General features: G+C 40.5%; 1 protein-coding gene across 7 annotated transcripts in view; it reads right to left on the bottom strand.

Annotated features, from left to right (window-relative positions):
• Positions 1-11,877: 11,877 nt before the first annotated feature.
• The window catches only part of IFT25 (intraflagellar transport 25), a 31,458-nt gene continuing 20,167 nt past the window's right edge, over positions 11,878-23,168 (bottom strand). For 5 of the 7 annotated variants that reach the window (XM_061121841.1, XM_061121838.1, XM_061121840.1 and 2 more), the window contains 4 exons: positions 20,687-20,793; positions 19,035-19,103; positions 15,300-15,343; positions 12,913-13,112 (listed from right to left, as the gene is read on the bottom strand). In XM_061121841.1, coding sequence (XP_060977824.1) covers positions 12,999-13,112; positions 15,300-15,343; positions 19,035-19,103; positions 20,687-20,793 — 334 coding nt within the window. In that variant the 3' untranslated portion in view covers positions 12,913-12,998. Of the gene's footprint in view, positions 11,922-12,912; positions 13,113-13,584; positions 13,616-15,299; positions 15,344-19,034; positions 19,104-20,686; positions 20,794-23,168 lie in introns of those variants that run through there. The other 2 variants (XM_061121835.1, XM_061121836.1) reach the window with 2 other exon arrangements.

Raw genomic sequence — 23,168 nt, 5'->3', positions numbered from 1 at the left:
TCACTTCATGGGAAATAGATGGGGAAACAGTGGACACAGTGGCTGACTTAATTTGGGGGGCTCCAAAATCACTGCAGATGGTGATTGTAGCCATGAAATTAAAAGACGCTTACTCCTTGAAAGGAAAGTTATGACCAACCTAGATAGCATATTAAGAAGCAGAGACACTACTTTGCCAACAAAGGTCTGTCTAGTCAAGGCTATGGTTTTTCCAGTGGTCATGTATGGATGTGAGAGTTGGACTGTGAAGAAAGCTGAGGGCCGAAGAATTGATGCTTTTGAACTGTGGTGTTGGAGAAGACTCTTGAGAGTCCCTTGGAGTGCAAGGAGATCCAACCAGTCCATCCTAAAGGAGATCAGTCCTGGGTGTTCATTGGAAGGACTGATATTGAAGCTGAAACTTCAATACTTTGGCCACCTGATGCGAAGAGCTGACTCACTGGAAAAGACCCTGATGCTGGGAGGGATTGGGGGCAGCAGGAGAAGGGGACGACAGAGGATGAGATGGCTGGATGGCATCACCGCCTCAAAGGACATGAGTTTGAGTAAACTCCGGGAGTTGGGGGATGGACAGTGCGGCCTGGCATGCTGCAATTCATGGGGTCACAAAGAGTCGGACACGACTGAGCGACTGAACTGGACTGAATTGAGCAGTCATGAAAGGAGAAGTCTCAGACCAGCCTAATTTATTTCCCCTGGCACTTAATTAATTGTCTTCATTCTACCTGGAAACTTGTCAAGATTCTTTCTTCCTGTTTGAAGTTCAGTAACTTTACCAAGACCCAGTCCAAGTCCAGTGTTGATTGTTCAAACTTTCCTTGGAATGCTGCTGTGGTCTAAATGTTTGTGTCCCCTCAGAATCCATATGCTGAACCTTACAGCCCAGTGTGATAGTGTCAGGAGGTGAGGCCTTTGGGAGGTGATTCGATCGTGAGAGTGGAGTCTTCATGAATGGGATTAGTGCCCTTATAAAAGAGGCTCCTATGAGCTGGTTTGCCCTCTTCCACCATCTGAGGATACAAGAAGTCTGAAATGCTGGAAAAGGGCCCTTGTGCAACCTTGCTGATACCCTAATTTCAGACTTTCAGCCTCCAGAACTGTAGGAAATAAATTTCTGTCAACTATGTATGAGCTCAGTTGCTCAGTTGTGTTGGACTCTTTGCAACCCTATGAACTGCAGCCCGCCAGGCTGCTCTGTCCATGGAATTCTCCAGGCAAGAATATTGGAGTGGGTTGCCATTTCCTACTCCAGGGGATCTTCCCGACCCAGGGATTGAATCCACATCTCCTGCACTGGCAGGTGGATTCTTTACCCCTGAGCCAGCAGGCAAGCCTGTCTCTGTTGTCTCTAGGCCACCCCAATCTATGGTATTTTTGTTACAGTAGCTTGAACAGACTATAAGGTAAATACAAAAGCTTCTTTCGATCTTAGGATTTCTTATTTTTTAAATTTCAGGGACATCTTTTATTGCTTTGAACATCTTTCCTGTTACATTTTGTCCTATTATCTTAGTCAGGGACTTCAATGATGGGTATATTGGGTCCTTTCTTTCTTCCATAACTATTGTCTTGTCCATAACTTTTAAAATCTTTGTTCTTTTCAATTCCATAGTGTGATTTTTCTCAAGCTCTTTCCTCTGATCCCAATTCTCCTTAAGTTGAGTTTATTATTATTCCAGATAAGCCTCCACTGTCCTCTGGATTTCAGGAGTTGGAGGCCTGAACATTGCATTCCCGTCAGGTTCTGCAGATGGGAAACCCTGATGGAGTCTTAACGGTGAACAGAAGGGAGAAGTCATTTTCTCCACTTCTTGCTGTAGGAACTGCAGGACACCATGCACAGAAGTTGCTTTGCGATCCCCAGCCGTGGTGGTGGAGTGGCTTCTAATCAGAGGCAGTAATGCTGCTCCCACTGGTCAACAGTGAGTGTGGCCTGCAGGCTCCCACTCTGGGTGACACTATCTTCTGTTTGTTTTCCCAGCCATTTCAATACCTTTGTGACAGATTCCATGCATTATTTTCCTCCCTGCTTTCACTCTGTATCTAGACTGATTTCAGTTTTCCTAATTGAACACTGATGGCTACAATTACCATCATCACCCTTTTGCTTCTTACATGGCTCTCACCTTTGAATCAATTTTCTTTTTCTCTTCCATGTCTTTTCTTAGCTCTGCCAGATCACTTTCCATCTTCTGCGACTTCTTTTTTTCTTGAAATCTTTGTATCTCTTTTTTGAGTTCTTTTTTTCCTTTTTGAAGGATAATTATGGGTCTCCATTCTTGGTGTATTCTTTGTGCAACAAATTTGTTCTTCCTGCAACAAATGTTCTGTAACTGCCTTATTTTTCTGGCCACCTCCCCTCTTTTTGTTTCACAGTTTCTAGTCATAGGTCCCTGTAGCACAATGGTTCTCAAACTTACATATGCATCAAAAACACCTAGAGGGCTTGTCAAAATATAGATTCAAGGGTCACACCACCAGAGTTTCTGATTCCATAGATCTGGAGTTGGGCTAGGGAATTTGCATTTCTAACAAGTTTCATAAAAAGAGGAGGTTGCTGTTCCAGGGACCACACTTTGAGAACTACTGCTGTAATAAATGTTATTGGTGTTCTGCTGAGATCTCTTTTCCAAATCTATTTGTCCATATGCCAGCTACTGTGATATTGGCAGCTAATGGCTCAGCTGTTGCTTCTCCTGAAAATTGCCCTAAGTGACAGAAGCTGCTTTATTCAGCAATGCCTGAGAGTTGTTCCCCTGCAGGTGGCCCATGGCCATTGACTGAAGGATTTGAGAGCACAAAGGCCTGGTCCCTTGCCCCAAGGGTGGGAAGCATACCTCTCTGGTGTCATTCACGCTGTAGAACTCCCTGTGGGCTCAGGCTGAGGCCAGACTCCAACCGAAACCAAAACGATCTTTGGTTAACTTTCTCCCATGATCTATCCCACTTCCTGAGAGTACTCTCTCAGGAAATCACTCTTACAGGAATTCCTCTCTAAAGCTCTGTTTCTAGAGACCCAGACCTAAAGCAATACGCTTCTGGGACTTTTCAGATTACTCTTCTTTAATAGGGCTAGTTGTTGGTTGAAACATAAATACAGAAGGAGGAGGAGTAGGCTACGGCAACCTGAAACTTTGATTTACATTAGTTGTCTGGAATGCTCTCATTAAGTTTATTGTTTCCTTTGCAATGGGACTCCTAGAAATCCCCTTCAGTCACACTCCACTTTGGCTGCCTTCTCACCGGCTGAACTTAATTGTGCAACCTCCTTCAGATGTTGAAGCCATAAGCCCCAGTGTGACTGTATTTGGAGATAGAACCTATAAGGAACTTCTTGTTCAATCACTAAGTCTTGTCAGACTCTTTGTGACCCCATGGACTGCAGTACACCGGGCTTCCTTGTCCTTCACTATCTCCCTGAGTTTGCTCAAACTTATGTCATAGGCAGTCTGTGATCTCATCCTTTATCGCCCCCTTCTCCTCCTGCCCTCAATCTTCCTAGCATCCGGGTCTTCACATCAGGTGGCCAAAGTTTGGGGCTTCAGCATCAGTCCTTCATGAATGTTCAGGATTGATTTCCTTTAGGATTGACTAGTTTGATCTCCTTGCTATCCAACGGACTCTCAAGTCTTCTCCAACACCACGATTCCAAAGCATCAGTACTTCGGTGCTCAGCCTTCTTTATGGTCCAGCTCTCACATCCATTTTTGACTACTGGAAAAATCATAGCTTTGACTATTTGTATCTTTGTCAGCAAAGTGATATCTCTGCTCTTTAATAGGCAGTCTAGCTTCATCATAGCTTTCCTTCCAAGGAGCAAGCTTCTTTTAATTTCATGGCTGCAGTCACCGTCTGCAGTGATTTTGGAGCCCAAGAAATAAAATCTGCCACTTTCCTCACTTTTTCACCATCTACTGATGATGAAGTGATGGGACCTGATGCCATGATCTTAGTTTTTTGAAAGCTGAGTTTTAAGCCAGCTTTTTCACTCTCCTCTTTCATCTTCATCAAAAGGCTGTTTAGTTCCTCTTTGCTTTCTGCCATTACAGTGGTTGTTGTTGCTGTTCAGTTGTTCTGTCATGTCCAGCTGTTTGCACCCCCATGGACTACAGCACATCAGGCTTCCGTGTCCTTCACCATCTCCCAGAGACTGCTCAAACTCATGTCCATTGAGTTGGTGATTCCATCCAACCATCTCATCTTCTGGAGTCCTCTTCTCCTCCTGCCTTCTATCTTTCCCAGCCTCAGGGTCTTTTCCAATGAGTTGGCTGGTATTATCGGCATATCGGAGGTTGTTGGTATTCCTCTCTTACTACCATAAAGACACTTCTTAAACTGCAAACATTCTTTCTTCACAGCAGCAAAGCAGACATGCTTTACCCCCTTATGCTAACACACCACAACACAACTCAACAGCTTTTCAGGTGGTGCTTATATAGGTCATGATGTGCATGCACAGTGTTATAAATGGACTCAGCCATTACATAACTATGTAATGTCATTATTTACAAAATGTGGGGTGAGAGGACATGGGATGAGAGAGCCTGACCAGCACCATCTTGGCCAATTGCCCGTTCCCTACATTCCACTCCTTCAGGGCTCTCGCCTCACAATCTACTCGCAGGTTACCTTTGGAGATATACCCTTGGTGAGTAACACTGACCCGTGGAACTACATCCTGTAACAGCAGTAAAGGCTACAACCGTTACACACCCACATTCTGCAACGGCAGTAGGTGCTACAACAACAGTTACCTTCCCCGGTACATAGAAAAACCCAATGCCAGGTACTGGACAGGGGACTTGCACACAAAAGGGCCAGGCATTTGTCACCCAGGGTACAACCAGGAACTCATGTTGCAGTCCTTGCCCCCGTGGGGCTAGAAAAGCCATCCACTGCATGTGAAGTGCCTTTATCGTCCATGGACAAGTCAAGTCCACCATCTGTCCTTGTGAAATCCCGATTGGAGCTGGCAGCAGGATATTACCTTTGGCTCTATATCCAGGCTTTAACAAAATGTCTGTTGTTACTTGCAGCTGTTTAGGTGCAGTGGCAAGATGCAGGACAGCCTCCACAGGGGCAACTCCATCCCTGAGGGGTTTCTCATTAAGGACCCGCAAAACCTCCCACAGATGTCGGGCCTACCCCTTCAAAGAGGTGATTTTTGCAGCGTTCACAGCCCACCCACATGATTCCAAATGCTTTATAAGCTGTGGCGCATACTCTTCTAAATCTGCAAGAGAATCAGAGATTAGTAGCACATCATATGACACAGATTTTACTGTATACCTCCATACAGGGAGCCATCCAATTTCCAAAAGTAAGGACACTGCCTTTACAGTTTTTTTTTTTTCCTTTTTTATTTTATTTTTATTTTTTAAATTTATTTATTTATTTTTCAGTGGGTTTTGTCATCCATTGACATGAATCAGCAATAGATTTACACGTATTCCCCATCCCGATACCCCCTCCCACCTCCCTCTCCACCCGATTCCTCTGGGTCTTCCCAGTGCACCAGGCCCGAGCACTTGTCTCATGCATCCCACCTGGGCTGGTGACCTGTTTCACCATAGATAATATACATGCTATTCTTTCGCAACATCTCACCCTCACCTTCTCCCACAGAGTTCAAAAGTCTGTTCTGTACTTCTGTGTCTCTTTTTCTGTTTTGCATAAAGGGTTGTCGTTACCATCTTTCTAAATTCCATATATATGTGTTAGTATGCTGTAATGTTCTTTATCTTTCTGGCTTACTTCACTCTGTATAATGGGCTCCAGTTTCATCCATCTCATTAGAACTGGTTCAAATGAATTCTTTTTAACGGCTGAGTAATATTCCGTGGTGTATATGTACCACAGCTTCCTTATCCATTCATCTGCTGATGGGCATCTAGGTTGCTTCCATGTCCTGGCTATTATAAACAGTGCTGCGACGAACATTGGGGTGCACGTGTCTCTTTCAGATCTGGTTTCCTCAGTGTGTATGCCCAGAAGTGGGATTGCTGGGTCATATGGCAGTTCTATTTCCAGTTTTTTGCCTTTACAGTTTTGAAGGAACAACCTTGGGTGCGATGTAATCTTCTAACTGAACTGCTTATCTCTTGCTGTGGGTGCTTCCCAAACTTGGCAAACTGCTGTTCTGGTCTCAGTTGCATCCTATAGCTCTAGGAACAGAGCATTGGGCTGTTTATCAATTTTATTTCTGTCAACTCCTGCTGCCAACAAATCAGCCCACATTTTCAGCCATGTAACCCGGATGGGGTCTTTACTAGCCAGCCCCCCAATCGGGGTCTTCAGACTTCTAATCCCCTTGGCCTGCCACTCTCCCTCTACTTCTCCCAAGCCTGCCACCATTGAGGTAGCAGTTAAGGAACCAAAAGAGGCAGATGAGACAGTGTTCAAAAGGGCGTCTCGCACGCCACCTGTAAAACACTTGTCATCTGGAGGCTCCTCCACCTGCCAGGCCAGTGTAGGAGCTGAGAGGGAAGATGTCCAGCTGACTCCAAGCACTGGGATAGTCTCCCCATCATCATCCACCACCTTGAAGTCCAGGTCCTTGTATTGTCTGCACTTCACTTGCTGTCCTGAGTGTCATTTCTGGCTGTCTGCAGACTCAGTGGACTACTCAGGGCTCTGCAGGGGTGGGTTCAGCAGGCCCTGATCCAGCTCTAAACTCCACTGTGGTTTCACTTTCCCTCTTTCCTTTCTTCATTTTCTCCATTGGGGTTGGTCCTTGCTCCTAGCTGGTCTTCCTGGACTTTGTCCTGGCTGTAGAGTCAGTGCCGCTCCTCTTCTCTTTGGCCTCCTTGACGTCTGAGTCCTCCCAGGGCTTCCGTGCCTTGTTGGCCCCATCCTTCTGCTGCACAACAGGCCTCGCTAAAAAGCGGGGACCCACAGTCTCATAACATTCCTTAGTCTCATAACTTCATCATTACTGTCCCTTATCACCTCGCTGTCAGAAACACTGGGTTCTTCAAGGCCATGCACTTCTTGCTTTATGTCAATATACATTGCTCGAGTTCCTCCAAGTGTCTCTGCACATCACGGACCTGCATGGCATCATGTAGGGCACTATTCATATTCACCTTCAGGGCAGTCAGGAATACCCACACTACTGTGTCAGCAGCAGTCCATGCTGCCCTGTCCAGCAAATGAGAATTCACTGCTTGTAATGCCTTTTCAGTGCTTTCCATGACCTGTCCACCACTTCCCAGTCTTCCACTGGGGCCCATGCCGAGAGGACCCCGGCCACTGGGCACCACATGCTATGTGGTGGCCACTGGCTTCCTCCTTCCATTGGAGCCTCAGGCTCCCCTACATGCTGGGAACTCTGCCAACTCTGCCAATTGTCTCACTGATCACTGAACCCAGGCTAGGCAAGGCGCGAGCTAGGAAGCAGAGAAGAACCTGGAAGAAGATGTGAGGAGCTGTAGGAACTGCAGACACACTTCATTTGCAGCAAGGCAGACGTGCTTTATTCTCTTGTGGCTAACGCACTGCAGCGCAACTCAACAGCTTTTCAGGTGTTATATATGCATATGTGCAGTGCTATAAATGATCTCAGCTGTTACATAACCATGTAAAGTCATTATTTACAAAAGGTGGGGAGAGAGCAAGAGGACATGGGGTGAGAGAGCCTGAACACTGCCATCTTGGCCAATTGCGCCTTTCCTACAATGGGGTTCAACAGTGAAAAACAAAAAAGATAAAGCCACATATTGGTCTATCCACTGCTTGAGACTTAAGACAGTGGTTTTCTCAAGTGAAAATGAGTTTTTGAAGCCTAGGAAAATAAAGGTTAAAGGATGCGGTTTTCAAATACCATGAAGTGGTATTGCAAGCACTATACTGAGAACTCGTTCTCTGCATTCACAGGAGAGAAACACAGAAAAAAGACTTAAAGATAATTTAGTAGGCCTGTGCCAAAGAGATCATTCAGATAACTTCTAGAAATGCCTTCCAGCGATTTGTAAGCCTTAACGCAGTGTTCCTTAAATGAAGAATTATTGACATTCCAGTTTAGGAAGTTGGGGAAAAAGAAAATCCTCAAGTGTTTCATTTTATTGAACATGGTTTTAGGTCACCTCCCTTTTCCAAAACCTTAAATGGCTCCAGGACTATCGGGAAAATATCTGAAAGCATTAAAGGCTCTCTGTGATCTGGCTGTAATGTACCATTTCAGCCTTCTTTGCCCCACTCATATATATATATTCATCACTCCCTAAATACACCTTCATGTCTCTGATGGCACCAACGTCACTATTGAAGTACCTTTTCTACCTTCTTCCATTTATCTAAAAGTAACCTTTCCAAGAGTAAATTTGTGCAACAAATCTTGGTGAGCAAATTATCAGAAAATATCAAAAGCCTTAAAACTTTTCTTAAAAAAATATATTTATTCATTTATTATTTTTTTTCTGTAGTGGATTTTTTTGCTACGTGTGAGCTTTCTCTAGTTGTAACAAGCAGGGGTTACCCTTCATTGTGGTGGGTGGTCTTGTTGCAGTGGTTTCTCTTGTTATGGAGCACAGGCTCTAGGTGAAAGGGGCTTCAGTAGTTGTGGGGAGTGGGCTTAGTTGCTCTGCAGCATGTAGGATCTTCCTGGATCAGGGATTGAACTGGTATCCCTTGCATTGCAAGGCGGATTCTTCACCACTGAACCACCAGTGCATGCGTGCATTCTTAGTTGTTCAGTTCACGTCTGACTCTTTGCAACATTAAGGACTGTGGCCTGCAGGCTCTTCTGTCCATGGGATTCTCCAGGCAAGAATATTGGAGTGGGTTACCACTCCCTTCTCCAGGGGATCTTCCTGACCCAGGGATCGAACCCAGGTCTCCTGCATTGCAGGTGGATACTTTACCACTGAGCCACCAGGGAAGCCCCTTTAGGACTATTCTTAACTTTGACTAGTTCCCTTCTGGGAACTTCTTCTAAAAAAAAAATCATCTGAGGGGTAGGCAAAGATTTTTGCACAAAGATATCCTCTGTGGCATTATTTATTTTTGTCTATTATGAAGAATTCCAAGCATACATTAGAGAGACTAGTACAACAAAGCCTTGTATATCCATAACCCAGATCCAGCAATTTACTGCTCCATTTGCTTCAACTAAACTTTTCTCCTATAAAAAAATATACTCAATTATTTTATTTTTTAAAATTAATTATTTATTTTACTTTACAACATTGTATTGGTTTTGCCATACATTGACTTGAATCCGCCATGGGTGTACATGTATTCCCCATCCTGAACCCCGCTCCCACCTCCCTCCCCATCCCATCCCTCTGGGTTATCCCAGTGCACCAGCCCCGAGCATCCTGTATCATGCATCGAACCTGGACTGGCAATTCGTTTCACATATGATAATTTAAATGTTTCAATGCCATTCTTCCAAACCATCCCACCCTTGCCCTCTCCCACAGAGTCCAAAAGACTGTTCAATACATCTGTGTCTCTCTTGCTGTCTCACATACAGGGTTATCGTTACCATCTTTCTAAATTCCATACATACGCGTTAGTATACTGTATTGGTGTTTTTCTTTTTGGCTTACTTCACTCTGTATAATAGGCTCCAGTTTCATCCACCTCATTAGAACTGATTCAAATGTATTCTTTTTAATGGCTGAGTAATATTCCATTGTGTATATGTACCACAGCTTTCTTATCCATTTGTCTGCTGATGGACATCTTGGTTGCTTCCATGTCTTGGCTATTATAAACAGTGCTGTGATGAACATTGAGGTACACGTGTCTCTTTCAATTCTGGTTTCCTCAGAGTGTATGCCCAGCAGTGGGACTGCTGGGTCATATGGCAGTTCTATTTCTAGTTTTTTAAGGAATCGCCACACTGTTCTCCATAGTGGCTGTACTAGTTTGCATTCCCACCAACAATGTAAGAGGGTTCCCTTTTCTTCACACCCTCTCCAGCATTTATTGCTTGTAGACTTTTGGATAGCAGCCATTCTGACCGGTCTCATTGTGGTTTTGATTTGCATTTCTCTCAATTATTTTAAAGCAAAGCCCAGATACCATGTAATAAACCTACATACTTGTATCTCTGAATCTACTAAATGTCTCTCTGAAAAATATGGGCCTTTTCTTACATAATCTTAAAGCCAGGATCATACCTAATCCATGCAAAAGCAAATGAATACTACCCAATCCATAAGCAGATTTTCCCAATTATCTTTAAAATGTCTTCTTTTTTTTTTCAATTAGTTTGCTCATATTAGCATCCAAATAAGACTTACACAAGGCATGTATTTTGGAGGCCTCTTCTATCTCCTTGAATCTAGAGTGGACCCCCTTCCTTAATTAACATTTTTTGCATTACTGACTTGTATAAGAAATCAGGTCACTTTTCCTCTAGGATGAGCTATATTCTACATTTTTTTGTATATCAGTCAGGATAGGCCAGGTTATGCTGGGGTAAAAAGCAACTCCAAAATAACACTGATTTGTGAACTCCCTACAGTCTAGTAGGTTAGGACTCTGGCCTTCCACTGAAGGGTGCCCAGGTTTGGTCCCCGGTCAGGGAACTAAAATTCTGCAAGTGGCGTGACACAGCAACCCCACCCCATCCTCAAAATAAATGAAGCTTTATTTCTCCTATCTGTCTACCTCGAATTGACTGAGAGCTCTATTATCTGTTATCATCAGTCTCACTCCCAGACCCAGAATGATGAAGTAGTTACTATGTAGAAAAACATCACTGCAGGTCATTGTGGGAGAGAAAAGAGCTTTTCTTTTTCCCCCTTTATTTTTATTAGTTGGGAGGCTAATTACTTTACAATATTGTAGTGGTTTTTGCCATACATTGACATGAATCAGCCATGGATTTACATGTGTTCCCCATCCCGATCCCCTCTCCCGCCTCCCTCTCCATCCCATCCCTCTGGGTCTTCCCAATGTACCAGTCCTGAGCACTTGTCTTATCCATCCAACCTAGGCTGGTGATGTTTCACCCTTGATAGTATACTTGTTTCAATGCTGTTCTCTCAGATCATCCCACCCTCGCCTTCTCCCACAGAGTCCAAAAGTCTGTTCTATATATCTGTGTCTCTTTTTCTGTCTTGCATATAGGGTTATTGTTACCATCTTTTTAAATTCCATATATATGCGTTAGTATACTGTATCGGTGTTTATCTTTCTGGCTTACTTCACTCTGTATAATGGGCTCCAGTTTCATCCATCTCATTAGAACTGATTCAAATGCATTCTTTTTAATGGCTGAGTAATATTCCATTGTGTATATGTACCACAGCTTTCTTATCCATTCGTCTGCTGATGGGCATCTAGGTTGCTTCCAAGTCCTGGTTTTTATAAACAGTGCTGCGATGGACATTGGGGTACATGTGTCTCTTTCAATTCTGGTTTCCTTGGTGTGTATGCCCAGGAGTGGGATTGCTGGGTCACATGGCAGTTCTATTTCCAGTTTTTTAAGGAATCTCCACACTGTTCTCCATAGTGGCTGTACTAGTTTGCATTCCCACCAACAGTGTAAGAGGGTTCCCTTTTCTCCACACCCTCTCCAGCATTTATTGCTTGTAGACTTTTGGATAGCAGCCATTCTGACTGGCGTGTAATGGTACCTCATTGTGGTTTTGATTTGCATTTCTCTGATGATGAGTGATGTTGAACATCTGAGAAAAGAGCTTTGAAAGGTCTATAACCCCCTGGTACTTGTGAATGCAATCTGACTTGGAAACAGTCACGGCAGATGTAATTAGTTAAGATAATACTGGAGTAAGGGTCTTTGGTTCAATATGATGTTGTCCTTATAAGAGAAGACACAGAAGAAAAATATATGTGTTGAGGGAAGATGATACAAAGAAACACAGAAAGAATGCCATATGATGACAGAGGCAGAAACTGGAGCTATGGTGCCACAAGTCAAGGAATGCCAAGGATTGCCAGCAACACTGGAAATTAAGAGAAAGGCAAAGAATATATTCTCCCTTAAAAACTCCAATAGAAACAAACCCTGCCAATACCTTTATTTCTGACTTCTAGTCTCCAGAACAGTGAGAGAACAAATTTTTTTTTTTTAGAGAACAAATTTTTATTGTTTTAAACCACCAAGTTTGTGGTACTTTATTACAGAAGCCATAAGAAACTAACATAGACTGCACAGGTAAAATACTATATTCTATATAGTAAATACTTATATATTTAGTAAATATATTTAGTAAATATAGTAAAATACTATATTCTAATGCCATTTTTTTTCTGTGAGTTGATCAATTGTAATAAATGTAGGTTCATGCCTTTCTATTTATTTTCAACATTTTAGAATTGCTTTGTCATTTTAACTTTTGGCTATATTATTTACATTTTTTATTTCAAATTGTATAGAAAGATATATTCAGAGATGTCTTATATCTCCACAAAATGTCCTATCTTGTTTCTTACCTCCTCAAAATGTGAAAAAAAAAAACCAGAATCAAATAATATCAATAATGGTTGCCTCTGGGAAATAAGATTATGTTTCCTAACTCCTCTGAAGTCTTCAAATCAAGACAAAATAAAATTAAAAGAAAAAAATAAAATGATTTGTCCTATAGGGCCCAACTCAAATTCCATGACCTCAAGGAAATGTTCCCATAAATATTTTCTCTTCTTTGAACTTGTATGTTGTTTAGTGTCCATATTTTTCATTTAGCCATTTGCATCAATCAATAAATTTAAAAAATTAACGCACTGATATCTGAAGGGTACCATGTTAGATGCTTCAGAGTCACAATGTATTACCAGTTGTTTTCATGTATAGTTATGTACTTGGTTAAGTTGTATACTGAAACAAAAACTTTTGTTTTGCAAAAGCTTTCTTATGACCTACATGTTGGCCATCACTGCTGTCTGATGAACCAAATTCCTACAAAATGCTGAAGGGAAAAATAAAACTGAAACAGATTGATACAAATTCCTTCATTATTATGACAACTTCATGTTTAAATAAATATACTGTTAAAAAATAGTGCATGGGTATATTATAATTACTAAGAAAGATGTGAGACTGCTACTCCCTCTGCAGAAACGCTATGCACAGATGCAAAATGATCAAAGGCTGATACAATAATGAATCTCAAGTAAGTAACGTGGCCATCACGTGCCTGTAAGGGGAAAAATAAATACAGATGATATAGTAATTCTAGTTAACTGCTAAACAAGCAGTAAGCAGATGAAAGGGTTTGCTACAAATAGTCTAAGTATATAATGATTTATAAGATATAATGTTCAGAAGAGAAGCCAGCCACATATAACAATATGGCTATTCTGATATTTAACAGCCAAACACCAGCCTTGGTTTTAGGAAGAATGCAGTGTACAATTCTGCACTGTACAATTCTGATTAACTTTTTAAGTATTTTTCTAAAGTATTTTTCATGATAAAAGATTTCAATTGTTGGATGATGCCTCAGAATACACTACCCTATAACATTATTATACTTTTACATTTATATATTTTCTCTGAAAAGCAATTTGGCAATATATGTAAGAAGCTATAAATATGTCTATACCCATGGAGCCAGTATTTCCATTTCTTGAAATTTAATTTTAGAAAATAACTAAAAAAGTGAATACCATGATAGCAGGAACAGGCATAAGATGTCCCCTATAGTAGTAGTTATAATGACAGAGGGAGGAAAAAAGGAAATCAGTTAACCTCTCTCTGAATACATTTAATTTTTAAATCATAATTTTAAAGCATTTGATATAACATTAAATTTAAGAAAGTACAAAGTGTTTCATGTACACTATTGTAACTATGTAATACATTCGGTTGACAATTAGAAGAAAATAAGTATGGCAAAGGCTATTGTGACAGGGTGCCAAAACGATGGGTGATTTACTGCCTTCCATTCTCCCTTCATTGTTGTTTAGTTGCTAAGTCATATCCAACTCTTTTTTTGACCCCCATGGACTATAGCCCACCAGGCTCCTCTGTCCATGGGATTTCCCAGGCAAGAATACTGCCGTGGGTTGCCATTTCCTTGTCCAGGGGATCTTCCTGACCCAGGGATGGAATCTGCCTTTCCTGCATTGCAGGTGCATTCTTGACCACTGAGCCCCCAGGGAAGTCTCCATTCCCCCTCACTCTCTCCAAAAGTTCTATGACACTGCCACCCTCCCTGGCACACAAAGACTTTTGTGTGTCAAAATCCTCAGCAGAGGCTTACTAATCATAATCAATTAAACAATATGGAGAAAAATAGAAAGATAAAATTCAATCTAATCAATCATTTTTCTGTTCCCTACTGGCCTCCTCAGGCTTCCTAGCTGGTGCTAGTGGTAAAAAACCCAAGTGCCATGCAAGCAGACATAAGAGACACAGGTTTGATCCCTGGGTCAGGAAGATCCCCTGGAGGAGGGCATAGCAACCCACTCTAGTATTCTTGCCTAGAAAATCCCCATGGACCGCGGAGCCTGGCAGGGTCTACAGTCCATAGGGTTGCACAGAGTTGGACGTGACTGAAGTGACTTAACATGCATGCATGGCCTCCCCAGTCACTGGACACAACTGGGTGGTAGAGAAGATAATTAATAGGATTCAAAAACTACAGACTCTTCTGAAACACTGATTTTGTAGCAGCTACCAGTAAATTGTGAAGAATGAAGCTTAATGGACAAGGTATCTCTTTAACCCTTATCTGGAGAAATCTTAATAAGCACTACCACCTTAAAAACATTCTCAGTTGTTTCACTGTTTGTGTTTGTCTAAAACCAGGGCCTGACAAGCTAGGGACAGAGGAACTCGTGATGAGGCAGCAGCTTCCCTGTCAGCGGCCATTCATTTCACTTGACAAGCAAAGCCCAGTGGAATGCTGTCAGAAAATGCTGGTTCCCTTTTCACCTCATCTCTCTTTGGCTTATTTGTTGCTGATCCTATGGTCCAGTTCCCTTATCTGAATCTCCCTGTCCCTTCATGCTTAAATTAACATCCAATTTTGGCATCTCGACCTGTTTTGATTCCTATTCCATAAGGACTACAGAATCAAATGAAAGAAAGGAAAGCAAATAAATACTTCAAAATAAATGAACAAACAAAACAAAAACAAGTGAATTCTGTTTTATCTTGGCTGTCATCCTGTCTATGACAGAAAAGAGCCTAACTTATGAAAGCTATGTTTAGATCATAATATTACTGAGAATAACTGCCTCTGTTGGTTGGCTAGACACAGAACCTACAATATTATGAGGGTATTTAGTAATTTTATGACTATGGAGATAGGTTTAAAAGTTAAATACATTGTGCTGGCTAAAGATAATGTATATATTTTCAAAGTATATTTACTTACCAAAATTTCTTCACTTTGAAGCTGCCCCTCTGTATGTACTAGATCTAAAACACAAATTTAACAGAATTGAGGTAGGGCTCAAACTGCATCAGGATATACTAAAATTTATTTTCAGCAAAATGTGATATCTGATAAAATTGTAGTTAGACCAGATAAACCAGTGTTTTGGTATTTAAAATCCAATATAAAAATAGAGATATTTGATTAAAAAAAAGATATAAAAGCTAAACTATTTATGAGCTATAAAATATCTCAGTGAGTATAAATAAAAGTAAATATAAACTATAGTAAAGGAATATCAAGTGAAGAATTAATAAAATATGAAAGTCCTTTTTAAGGATCAAGTTACGAACAGTAACTGCAGGCCTGAAAGGCTGTCTCACCATTCTCATGGGAGCTGAGGGCTCAGTTTCTCACAACGAAGTGTCACTATGATGCTGAGTTATGCTACCCATGAACTGATCTTTTCTGGTACCCAGCTTCAGAAAACCTTTACTAGTACTAGTGTAATTTTAGGACAGATTAATCTTTCACTGAAATAATAATATTCACATTATTGCTATGTGGCAGCCTGGATGGGAGGGCAGTGTGGGGGAGAAGGATGCATGTGTATGTATAGCTGAGTCCCTTCTCTGTTCACTTGAGACTATCACAATGTTGTTAACCAGCTATACCCCAATAAAAAATAAAAAGTTTTAAAAAAGAAATTAACAACTTAAAAAAAATAACATTGACATTATTTAGAAATTAATTTTACTTATATCAAAATGTGAACAGTGAAAGTTGCTCAGTTGTGTCCGACTCTTTGCGATCCCATGGACTATACAGTCCATGGAATTCTCCAGGCTAGAATACTGGAGTGGGTAGCCTTTCCCTTCTCCAGGGGATCTTCCCAACTCAGGAATTGAACCCAGGTCTCCTGCATTGCAGGTGAATTCTTTACCAACTGAGCCACCAGGGAAGTCCAAGAATACTAGAGTGAGCAGCCCATCCCTTCTCCAGTGGATCTTCCCAACCCAGGAATTGAACCAGGGACTCCTGCATTGCAGGTGGATTCTTTACCAGCTGAGCTACCAGGGAAGCTCCAATATCAAAATAGTGTACATAAAGAGACACAGATGTACAGAACAGACTTTTGGATTCTATGGGAGAAGGCGAGAGTGGGATGTTCTGAGAGAATAGCATTGAAACATGTATATTATCAAATGTGAAACAGATCGCCAGTCCAGGTTGGATGCATGAGACAAGTGCTCGGGGCTGATGCACTGAGATGACCCAGAGGGATGGGATGGGAAGGGAGGTGGGAGGGGGGTTCAGGATGGAGAACACATGTAAATCCATGGCTGATTCATGTCAATGTATGGCAAAAACCACTACAATATTGTAAAGTAATTAGCCTCCAACTAACAAAAATAAATGGAAAAAAAATAGTGTACATAATTTTAAAAGGCAGACAGTACAAAAACGGAAGTCTATGGGAAGTAAGATTATGGATGACTTTCTTTCTGTTTCCTAACCTTTCTCTGAGGTAGTGCAAAATAGTAATCCCCAGCTTGACCCCTTTTCCTCCAATCCTGCTCCCCAGAGGTAAATGTTTTCAACAATTTAAATTATTTTTCCTGGAATTATAATATGTTTCATGCTCCTTTTCTTGATTTATCCATTTTTTACTGACTTTATATTATAGTAGGTGAAAATTTATGTCTCTTGGACCAGTATTCTCTTCCTCCTCTTCCTACAAATTTTCCTTCCTGCCATCCTCTCAATTTTGAAATCAATGCTTGATGGCTACACTATTGTCTATATGTTATTTACTGCTGAAATAAGTAATAAATTATGACACATTTTCTTTCTTATACAATTCCTCCTCCACTAGAAATTAGTAACTTCTTTCATTTGCTCAGTTTTCTTTTTAATTATGAAAAATTGAAAAACTCAAACATACATAAAAAAGACAGGACATCACTCTTATATACCCATTGTCTTGAATTTACAATGATTAACATTTCACCATACTTGATTTATCTAATTATTTTTGCTAAGGTATTTTAAAGAAAATCTGAGACATCATGATATTTCACCTTTAAATATTTGAATATCCATCTCTAAAGAAGAATATTTTCTTGTGTAACTACAATGCCACTATCATACGACAATTTAAAAATGCTTTAATATCATATACCTAGTATATATTCAAAGGTCCCCATACGTGCCTGCTCAGTCACTCAGTTGTTTCCGATACTTTGCGACCCCATGGACTGTAGCCTGCCAGGCTTCTCTGTCTATGGAATTTTCCAAGCAAGAATACTGGAGTGGGTTGCTATTTCCTACCCCATCAAAGGTCCCCATTGTCCCACTAAATGTCTTTTTATGGTTGGTTTATTCAAATCAGAATTAAGCCTCTTTTAATCTTGAACTTCTTTGTCTCCCACACAGACTCCCCCAAAGCCATTGACTTATTGAAGAGACCAAGTCAGTTGTATCATAAAATGTCCCACATTTTCTCATATTGCCTCCTTGGGATTTCATTTGTTTTCTACCTTCTTTTCCTACAGATGGAGTTAGAGCTAAAGGCCTGATTATATTTAGGTCTTTACCATATGTCTGGTGATTTGGGGCTATATTTGGTTATTTATGAATAGATCACTGGAAAATAGTACATGAGCCAGACTCATTGACTACCAGATTTCCCTAGGGTGACCAGGAATGAACTAGTCTTTCTCTGTATCCACAGATCTTTTGGGACCATTCAGTTTCTCCAAAGATGAATCCTCCAATCTCCTGGCTGGGGCTATATTTCTGGTCGCTGGGCAGACCATAGGACGGAGGCTAGAGTTCCCACTATTCATTATATAGGTTTCCACTTCAATGCCCTGTTTTCCACTCCATGTCTCACTCATTCTCTTTACTATGACTGGTCTCCCTGAGTCCTGAGCCTCAGCATTCAAAGTTCCTAGTCACCTCTTGGGGGTAGTTTGTGGCAGGAAGGTACCTAAAGTTTTTTACACTTGGTAAATAGATGTTCCACCAATCACCTTTCTTGTCCATGCCTCATTCAAACTTTCCATGGTACCTTTGCCTTCAAGTTTCTGGGATTCTATTGGATAAACTTCCTTGTCAGGTACTTCGGTTATAATCTACTCAATTCTGCTACAGAAGTTACTACTCCTCCAACTGCTTCCTTTCTTCCAAAATATATATTGACCTCTCACATCTGTTTTGAATTCCTGGTTCTCTGTTTGTTTTTATTTTTTGCCCTTGTAGGTTTATGACTCATTTTACTCCTTTATTACTATTTTCATGGTATTCTGGGAAGGAACAGATAGACACATGAAGGCAACATGCTGTCTTTTATGAGAGGCTACCAATTCTGCCAATAATATTTAAATAATACCATTATCAGGAAGGAAGGAAAGATTAAAAATTAATATTTATTGCTTGTCTTTCATATGCCAGACACTGTGTTCACAAAAACTTTAAATGGTGATATCATCTCTATTTTTCAGATAAGGATTCTGAAACTCAGAAAAATTAAGTAACATTTTAACAATTACATAACCAGGAAGTGAAGAAGCATCTTAATATTCAAATTTGGGTTTTTCTAGGTTTATCTAAATATGTCATAAGAATCATTCAGGCCATCTTTTCTCACCAAAATGAAGCGCAACTGGAAATGTAAAGCACAATTCTCTACCCCCTCATGATCAAAATAATGCTGGTGAAACAAGCACATACCTCTTTCAATCCATTGCTCAAAATCAACTGGCTCTTTAGAAGTACTCTTTTCAATCCTCAAGGTCCGCACTGACATTGTAAATAGATGAAAATAAAGTGTTAATTATCTACTTAATTCTATGTTGCTGTCCCTTGATTTCTTTTTCCCTCTGTCTAAGACTGGCAAGCATTAGTGGGAATGCACAAAGTACTGGGATCAGGAAAATCACTCACCGTTTTTCCATAAATCCCTATGGTAAAGTAGTCTGGGTAACTGTTACCTTACAAGTGTTTGCAAGCATTTATAACACAAAGCTAACAGAGCCTTTTTGAGTTTGGTGCCATCTGGTTTGTTTTTTTTGTTTGTTTTTTGGTACACTAGTAAATAATACTATTAGTGGTCTTGATCATAAAACTTTATGCAGAAACTACTAGAAGTCAGACATATTCATTCACTCTTGACTTCAACCTTAGGAGATAGGTATTATCAACCTGCTTCACTGATGAGAAAAAAGGCTTAAGGAAATCAGACAACTTCGAGAAGTCAAGCAAAATGTTCAATGATACAGAGCTAGTAAGTACCAGAACTAGATTTCAAAGTTTAGGTCCAGAGCCTTCACAATTAATGAGAGAAGAGAGAATGCAGTCATCTTCCTTCTGCATTGGTTTTTTTTTTCCTTTACCCCTAAACTAGTTCCCTTCACTCCAAATCGATTCTTCTCTGTTCTGCACCCTGAGGGAGGATCCCTGGGAACTGAACCTCCTGGACTTACTTTCCCACTGCCTACTGATTGGATTTGGCCAACTGGAGGGATTGGGAGGAAACTGAAGGGCAGGAGGGAACTGAGATCAGGTTGTGTTTTCTCTATTCCCTTCCTGCTTCAGTGTCCTGTCTTTGGCAGTGGTTATGCTCCTCTGGTTACAGCTCCTATTAGGCAGGCCTTTTTGTACAGGCTCCAGTTCTCCTTGGGCTCCAGCAAATACTATTTCCTTCCTTTGGCCCAGGGAGGTAATGGCTTACTGCTATAGTCAGTTTCTGGGTGTCTCACCATCCCTAGCTTGTTCCCTTAACCCAGGCCATAATTCTGTAAGTGGTCTCATCAATAATGTTTCTTCATTTGAGCCACCTGGGATGTATCCAATTTCCTATCATAATTTTGTCTGATTTTGTTTGTCCTTAAACAAACATAAGACAGGATGAGGATGATGTTCTAGTGGAAGATACTATTCCTAAATCCCTCAGAAAATGGCCACATTAATAAAAGAATCAAAGTTACAAAATGCAAATAATCAGGGTTGTCAGATTTTCAGAAAGAATTTGACAGAGAACCTCTAGCCAAAAGAATCTGGAATAAAGATGTGAAGAAACCTAGCGTTCTGGCAAGTTGGCTTTTTAAATTCATCACAGCGTCTTTTGCCAAAGGCTTTCACGTAGTAAATTGCATGGAAATTATTATGTGCGTTGGAAGGGTTTCAAATTTGCAGTTTCAGGGAAGCTAACTATGCTCAAGACAGTTAACCCATACTCTCCACCCATCAATCCCAGCAATAAAACTGGATTCCATGCTGTAAAAATAATCAGTGTTTTGCCAAAAGTTTACATATGTGCATTCTGCCTATGGAAAAACTGAAAGATGAAAATTAATGAAATGAAATGAAAATATCATGCTTACCAAAGTAACTCTGGATTACAAGCTTTTCAATCCTCACATGTTTGTGAAAACATATAATGAACTCTTGGGGAAACATTCCTGTGGTGGTCCAAAAAGTTTCTGGATTTCTATTGTTAATTTTAAAGAAAAAGAGAAAAGAACAGCCAAATGTTTAGAAATGCTTAATCACAAATTCAAGTGGATAAATACTAAGAAAATAAACCACCATTGGATTCTTATACTTCCTTCCTGTTTATTCTGCCTCTAATCTCTCCCCAATTTTAACAATTCTTTACAACACCATATATATACTTTAAAACATGGAATTGATGTCACTCTTGTCTAAAATCTTACAGTGATCCCTTATTGCCTATAAATCTAAACTCCTTAGTATGGCATTTAATGACCCTGTACAATCTGGTCCCATCATTAAGTATACTGTCCCCCATCATGATATCATCTCTTATTACTGTAGTCACATTGGACCAATTAAAATTCTGCAAACACGTCATGCAGACTCATGCCTCTGTGCCTTAGTTCATGAGGTTCTCTTGACCTAAAAAGCCTTTCTTCCCTTGCAAAAGTTTATTCACTTTTTGGTCACATCTCTCTAAGCCCACCAAATCACAATCACTTTCTCCCTCCTTTGCACTCACCTCATAAACAGCATCCAGTTTATACTAGCATTTTTTTCATGTATTTTTATTACTCCAGCTATGCCTTCTTTAAGTCCAGTTACTTTCTCTTACCTTTACATCCCCAGCAACTATCACAATGGCTGACCAACAGTAGATACACAATAGATGCTTGTTGAAAAAAATATTAAAACATGCACTCAAGTGTTAGTTATATAAAAAATTATACACACATACACACACACACTTATAGTATTGACTATATAAATAATCATTTCTTTAATTATATAAGGTTTTTTATTTTTTTAGAGGTAAAATTTACCTACAGTGAAATTTCTCTTAAATGATCAATTCAATGAGTTTTGATAAATGTATATGCTTATGTAACGAATACATCAAGGTAACTAATAGTCTAATCAAGATAAAGAACACTTCCATTACTCTAGACGTATCCTTTCTCTTTCTCTCCAGACAGTCCCTACCTCCCTTAGGCAACCACTGCTCTGAGTCTTATTACCATAGACTATGTTATAATTTATTTTTTGTTTGACTTCAAAAAATATACTTATTTGTCTTTGGCTGCACTGAGTCTTTGTTGCTGTGCAGGGGCTTTCTCTAGCTGCACTGTCTGGGTTTCTCATTGCAGTGGCTTCTCCTGTTGCAGATCATGGGCTCTAGGGTGTGTGGGCTCAGCAGTTGTGGCTCGCAGGCTCCAGAGTGCAAGTTCAGGTGTGGTGCATGGGCTTAGCTGCCCCATGGCCTATGGGTTCTTCCTGGACCAGGGACTGAACCAGGGTCCCCCGCACTGCAAGGTAGATTCTTAACCACTGGACCACCAGGGAAGTTGCCTGCTTGATATTTTTGTTGAATGTTTGAATTGTTTTCAAACATGTTTTGAAATACATGTTTTCTAACATGTATTATGAATAGAACTTCTATAAACATTCTTATACAGGTGTTTTTGTGGAAATGTTTTCATTTCTCTTGGATAATTACAAGGAGTAGAATTGCTGAGTCATAAGGTAGTATATTTAATTTTATAAGAATATGTCAGACTTCCCAAGTGGCTGTGCCATTTTACATTCCTAACAGAAATGTAAAGGAATCCTAGTTGTTCCACATTCTTGCCAACATTCTGTTGTCAGGCTTCTTAGCTATTTTAGTGGATGTGAAATGGTGTCTGACTATGGTATTAATTTGCATTTTCCTGATGACAAACGATGCTAAGCCCGTTTTCATCTGCTTTTTGGTCATTCGTACAGTTTCTTCTGTGAAGTGTCCACTAAGTATTTTCTCATTTTTTAAAAAGTTCTTTCCATTTTAGAGGGTGGGACAAATGGACAGAGTAGAGAGTTGGATAATAAAAAAGGCTAAGCACCAAAGAATTGATACCTTTGAACTGTGGTGCTGAAGAAGACTCTTTGAGAGTCCCTTGGACAGGAAGGAGATCAAACCAGTCCATCCTAAAGGAAATCAATCCTGAATATTCATTGGAGGATTGATGCTGAAGCTGAAGCTCCAATACTTTGGTCACCTGATGCAAAGAGCCAACTCACTGGAAAAGACCCTGATGCTGGGAAAGGTTGAAAGCAGGAGGAGAAGGGGACGACAGAGAATGAGATGGCTGGCTGGCATCACCTACTCAATGGACATCAGTAAGAGCAAACTCCAGGTAATGGTGAAAGAGAGGGAAGCCTGGAGTGCTATAGTCCATGCGGGTGCAAAAAGTTGGATGTGACTGAACAAGAAGCAGCATCATGGGAAGATAAACACTGAGATGTAAAACAGATAGCCAGGGGAAATTTTCTGTATGACTCAAGGAGCTCAAACTGGTGACAACCTAGAGGGTTGGGATGGGGTGGGAGAAA

This window comes from Dama dama, chromosome 20 (assembly GCF_033118175.1).
Source record: "Dama dama isolate Ldn47 chromosome 20, ASM3311817v1, whole genome shotgun sequence".
Classification (NCBI taxonomy): domain Eukaryota; kingdom Metazoa; phylum Chordata; class Mammalia; order Artiodactyla; family Cervidae; genus Dama; species Dama dama.
This window is presented reverse-complemented; position numbering and strand designations above follow the sequence as displayed.